At 39.3% G+C, this 6,000-nt stretch overlaps 1 protein-coding gene across 2 annotated transcripts in view; it reads right to left on the bottom strand.

Moving 5' to 3' along the window:
• Positions 1-360: 360 nt before the first annotated feature.
• The window catches only part of Hikeshi (heat shock protein nuclear import factor hikeshi), a 31,742-nt gene continuing 26,102 nt past the window's right edge, over positions 361-6,000 (bottom strand). For both annotated transcript variants that reach the window (XM_048360578.1, XM_048360579.1), the window contains one exon: positions 361-440. In XM_048360578.1, the coding sequence (XP_048216535.1) occupies positions 386-440 (55 nt within the window). In that variant the 3' untranslated portion in view covers positions 361-385. The remainder of the gene's footprint in view (positions 441-6,000) is intronic.

Genomic DNA, 6,000 nt, shown 5'->3' with positions numbered 1-6,000 from the left:
TGCCATACTTCTCAAAAGTTCCCAATTCTGAGACTGTTGATTTCAAGCTCATTACTCTAGCAAACCCCTGTGAACATAAATGACAGATTAAACATGCACTAGCATTTTGCAAAGTACTATTGTGAAGAGGTTTTATTTTTAAGACGAATGGTAGCTAGAACAATAAGTTTGCCTCTGATAGTACCTTATGAGTAAAAGGGGAAAAAAATCAATAATACACTTATTTTCAGTTTTTAATGTTTGCAATTTTTTATAAAGATTTTCCATCACTATGCAGTTTCAAACTTAGACTTCATGATTCTTTAGACTTCAGGCTATTACACAGGGTCAGTTATCTTCAAACAATGACAAATTTCAAAATCCATTAAAAATCATTTTATTCAAATTATGTTTTCCAAAAGAGAGGATTCTGTGCTAGTCGTCTTTGAAAGTTTTCATACCTAGAAGAGAAAAACTGTATGTTTACAAGAAAATTAAAATCATCTTTCAACTTGTCAAAAATAATTTCACATACCATTTCTAAAAGGCAAATGTTAAAATGTAGTCATATTAAAGACAGCAACCACAATCACTGGAGAACAGTTTTTTTTTTTTTTTTTTTTTTTTTAAATTTTTTTTTATTATCAATTGAACATAAAATTTTTTTTTTTTACAAGGTGCTGTGCAAAGAGGGTGCAGTTACATAGTAGGGCATTGTGTACATTTCTTGTGATATCTTACAACCTGTTTTCCCATCCCTTGTCTAGGTCAGGTAGACCCATATGCAGTATACAATGTATCAAGCACATATACAGTGTTCACAGACTTGGTCTCTACTGTCTCTCCATCTCCCTTTGTTAACAGTCATATATCAGGGAGATCATGCCCCTTTGTTTTCTGTGTTCTAGGCTTGTCTCACTCAACATTATTTGTTCGAGTTCTGACCATTTCCCTGCAAATAACAATATTTCACCATTCCTAATCGCTATGTAGTATTCCATTGTGTATAAGTACCATATTTTTTGGATCCATTCATCTGTGGAGGGGCATCTGGGTTGTTTCCAAATTTTGGCTATTGTGAATTGTGCTGCGATAAACATGGAAGTACAAATGTCCTTTTGATATCTTGGGTTTTGCTGTTTAGGATAGATGCCTAGGAGTGGTATGGCTGGGTCATAGGGTAGGTCTATATTGAGCTTTTTGAGAAACCTCCATACTGTTCTCCAAAGTGGCTGTACTAATTTGCACTCCCACCAACAATGGAGAAGGGTTCCTCTTTCCCCACAGCCCCTCCAGCATTTGTTGTTTCCTGAGTTCAGAGTATAGGCCATTCTAACTGGGGTGAGGTGGTATCTCAGGGTTGTTTTTATTTGCATTTCCTTTACTAGCAGGGATGTTGAGCATTTCCTCATGTGTTTCTTTGCCATTTTTATATCTTCTCTTGTGAAGTCTCTCTTTAGCTCTTTTGCCCATTTCCTAATAGGTTTATTGGGCTTGGAGGGGCTTAGTTTTTTGAGTTCTCTGTAGATGACAGATATCAGGCCTTTGTCTGTTGCTGTGCTGGTAAATATCCTTTCCCATATCGTTGGCTGTCTTTCTATTTTGGTGGCTATGACCTTAGCTGTGCAGAAACTTTTTAATTTGTAGTAGTCCCATTTGTTGAGTCTTTCCCCTATTTGTTGTGCGCCTGGGACTCTATTCAGGAAGTTCCTTCCTGTGCCTATAAGTTCTAGTGTCTTTCCTACTCTGTCCTTCAGTAGTTTCAAGGATTCAGGTCTGATGTTGAGGTCCTTGATCCATTTTGAGTTGATCTTGGTGCATGGTGATAGGCTTGGGTCTACTTTGAGTTTTCTGCATATGGCTGCCCAGTTCTCCCAGCACCAGTAGTTGAAGAGGCTATGTTTATTCCATTGTATGTCTTTAGCTCCTTTGTCGAATATCAGTTGGCTGTAAGAGTGCGGTTTTATTTCTGGGTCTTCAATTCTAATCCACTGGTCTTCCGATCTGTTTTTATACCAATACCATGCTGTTTTTGTTATGATGGCCTTGTAGTAGAGCTTGAAGTCTGGTATGGTGATACCTCCTGCACTATGTTTTTTGCCTAGAATTTCTTTGGCTATTCTAGGTTTTTTGCTGTTCCATATGAATTTATGGATTGGTTTCTCTATTTCAGTGAAGAATGTGGCTGGGATTTTGATAGGTATTGCATTGAATTTGTATAACAATTTGGGCAGTATGGCCATTTTCACTATATTGATTCTGCCTACCCATGAGCATGGGAGGTCTTTCCATCTCCTTGTGTCTTCTTTGATTTCCCTTATTAGATTTTTGTAGTTTTCATTGAATAGGTCCGTCACGTCCTTGGTTAAGTTGATCCCTAGGTACTTTATTCTTTTTTTGGCTACTGTAAATGGAATCGTTTCCATAATTTCCTTTTCTGTTTGTCTATTGCTGGTGTACAGAAAAGCTGCTGACTTTTGTGGATTGATTTTGTATCCTGCTACTTTGCCAAATTGGTTTATTAGATGTAGGAGTTTGGGTACTGAGTTTTTTGGGTCCTTGAGATATAAGATCATGTCGTCTGCGAATAGGGATAACTTGATTTCTTCCTTGCCGATGTGTATCCCTTTGATGTCCTCCTCTTGCCTTATTGCTATGGCTAGGGATTCCAGTACTATGTTGAACAGAAGTGGGGAGAGTGGGCATCCTTGTCTTGTTCCTGTGTTTAGGGGGAATGATTTAAGTTTCTCTCCATTTAATATGATATTAGCAGTTGGTCTGTTGTATATGGCTTTTATTGTTTTGAGGAATGTTCCATCTATTCCTGTTCTCTCCAAAGCTTTTAATAGGTATGGATGTTGTATTTTGTCAAAGGCTTTTTGGGCATCGACTGAGATAACAATGTGATTCTTGATTTTAGTTCTGTTTATGTGGTGAATTACATTGATTGATTTACGGATGTTGAACCATCCTTGTGACTGAGGGATGAAGCCTACTTGGTCATGATGTATGATATTCTTGATCACTTTCTGGATCCTGTTAGCTAATATTTTATTGAGGAGCTTTGCATCTGTGTTCATTAGTGATATTGGTCTGTAGTTCTCTTTTTTTGTTGGATCTTTGCCTGGTTTGGGGATGAGTATGATATTAGCTTCGTAGAATGAGTTCGGGATTTTTCCCTCCGTTTCTATTTCGCGGAAGAGTTTGAGGAGTATTGGAATTAGCTCCTCACTAAAGGTTTTGTAGAATTCATTGGTGAATCCATCTGGGCCTGGGCTTTTCTTAGTAGGGAGGTTCTTGATTACCTCCTGTATCTCACCGTAAGTTATTGGTTTATTTAGTTGATTTATTTCTTCTTGGTTCAGTTTGGGCAGTTTGTACTTCTCTAAGAATTGATCCATTTCTGTAAAATTATTGTTTTTTGTTGAGTAGAGGTTTTGGAAATAGCTCCTTATGATTGTTTGAATATCGTGTGTATTTGTTGTAATTTTTCCTGTGGAGTCCCTGATTTTACGAATATGAGTCTCTTCTCTTCTTTTTTTTGTGAGTCTTGCAAGGGGTCTGTCAATTTTGTTTATTTTCTCAAAGAACCAGCTTTTAGTCTTATTTATTTGTTGAATGGTCTTTCTATTTTCAATCAGATTTATCTCTTCTTTAATCTTTGTAATCTCTCTCCTCCTAGTCGTTTTAGATTCTGTCATTTCTTGTTTCTCCAGTTGTTTTAGTTTCATCGTGAGGGTATTCACCTGCTCTGCTTCCATTCTTTTAATGTGGGTACTGAGTGCAATGATCTTGCCCCTCAGTACTGCCTTAGCTGTGTCCCATAGGTTTCTTTGTGATGTGTTTTCTTTGTCATTGTGGCTTATGAATTCGTTGATTTCATCTTTAATTTGATCTGTGGCCCAAGTGTTGGATAGCAGCGTGGGGTTTAGCCTCCAAGAGTGTGTATAGGCTCTGTGGTATCCTTTGTTGTTGAGGGTTACCTTTAATCCACTGTGATCAGATATAATACATGGGATGATGTCAATTCTTTTGTATTTGCTGAGGTTCTTTGTGTGGGCTATGACGTGGTCTATTTTGGAATATGATCCATGGGCTGCTGAAAAGAAGGTGTATTGGGTCTCTGTAGGGTGGAAGGTTCTATATAGGTCTGTTAGATCCATTTGGGCAATGGTGTTATTTAGGTCCTCAGCTCCCTTACTAATCCTCTGGGTGTTGGATCTGTCTCTTGGAGAGAGAGGAGTATTAAAGTCACCCACTATGATTGTGTTTGCATCTATCTTGCTCTGTAATTCTGTGAGAATTTGCTTGACATATGTCGGGCCTCTTTTGTTCGGTGAGTATACATTTATCACCGTGATGTCTTGATTCTGGATTTTTCCTTGTATCAATATGTAGTGTCCTTCTTTGTCTTTTTGAGTGGACTTTAAAGAGAAATCCAGCTTGTCTGAGATCAGGATGGCTACACCTGCCGTTTTGGTGGGTGCATTTGCTTGGTAGATCTTGCTCCATCCTTTCATTCGAAGCCTGTTTTTGTCCCTTGCTGTAAGGTGGGTCTCTTGTAGACAACAGATGTCAACTTTTTGCTTGCGGATCCATTCTGCCAGTCTGCTCCTCTTGATCGGGGAGTTTAAGCCATTTATATTTAAAGAGATCAAGGATAAGGGTGTTTTTTCTCCTTCCATTTTCTTGTTGGGCTGTTTTTTCCTGTTGTTTTTTTTTTCTTCTTGTCTTTAGTGAGCTTGTGTTTCTGCTGGACTTTGGCTATTGAAGTTTCTTTCTGAATCTGTCTGTGTGTCTTTTACGATCTCTGTTGGGTGGGCTTCCCCTCTTAATATTCGCTGTAGGGCTGGTTTTTTATTCACATACTCCTTTAGCTCCTCTTTGGTGTGGAAAGATCTGGTTCTCCCTTCGAATGTGAACTCCAGTTTCGCTGGATATTTGATCCGAGGTTGTAAATTGTTATTCTGAAGTACTTGGATGGTGTTCTTCCACTCACTTCGAGCTTGGTAAGTTTGTGTGGATAAGTCGGATGTTATTCGAATCCTCTTCCCATTGAAAAAAGTTTCCTTCTTCGCTTTGGCTGAATTCAGAATTTGCTCTTTAATCTTGAGGTCTGTAGTCTTGAATATTATGTGCCTTGGGGTGGTTTTCCTGGGGTCTGGCCTGCCAGGTGTCCTATAGGCTTCGGTTACCTGGATGGGGTCCCCTGTGAGATTGGGGAAGTTTTCTGCAATAACTTTATTGAGAACATGATTAAGCCCTCTGCTCTGATATTCGGCTCCTTCTTCTATTCCAATTATGCGCAGATTATATCTCTTGTCTTTGTCCATTAGTTCCTGGAGTAATCTTCCCTGAAGCTTCACCTTTTCTTGGAGTGTGGTCATTTTCTGGTTGTTGTCAGCTGCTTCATCGTCCAGGCGAGAGATTCTGGATTCCATATGGTCCACTCTTTGTGTTATGGTTTCAATTGCGGAGTTTATGGATGTCAGAGAGCTATTCATGGTTGTCATATCAGCTCTGATCGTGGAAATTTCTTCCTTTAAAGAGTTGTATTTTAAATCTATTTTTTCATGCATTTCAATTCTCAGGGTGTGGAGATTTTCTTTAAAGGCGGCTTGCATTGTATCCATTTTTGCTTCCATTTCTTTAAACGAGGCTTGCATTGTATCCAGTTTTGCTTCCATTTCTTTCTTGGCTTCCTGGGTGTCCTTCCAGATTTCCGCTCTAAACTCCTGGAATTGTTTTCTGATTTCATTTCTGACGGTTTCGATCATTCCTGTTAACATGTCCTCATTTGCTTTTTTATTCTCCATCTCCTCTCCAGTCGTGCTGCTTTTTGGAGCTGGCGAGTTGGCTTGTCCTTTGATGAACTGAGTTATGTTTCTTTGTGATTTGCGCATCTGGAAGTCTGTGTAGATCTTCCCTCCCTTCTGTGTAGGCGTGTCTGCGTCAGCAGGTGCTGTCGCTGTGGCCCCGCCCACCAGTGCAGGGCACGCCTATCAGAGCGGGCGCTTTCGC

The sequence above is a fragment of the Perognathus longimembris genome, chromosome 13, assembly GCF_023159225.1.
Source record: "Perognathus longimembris pacificus isolate PPM17 chromosome 13, ASM2315922v1, whole genome shotgun sequence".
Lineage (NCBI taxonomy): Eukaryota > Metazoa > Chordata > Mammalia > Rodentia > Heteromyidae > Perognathus > Perognathus longimembris.
Note: the sequence above shows the minus strand (reverse complement) of the source record. Positions and strands in the feature narration are given on the sequence as shown.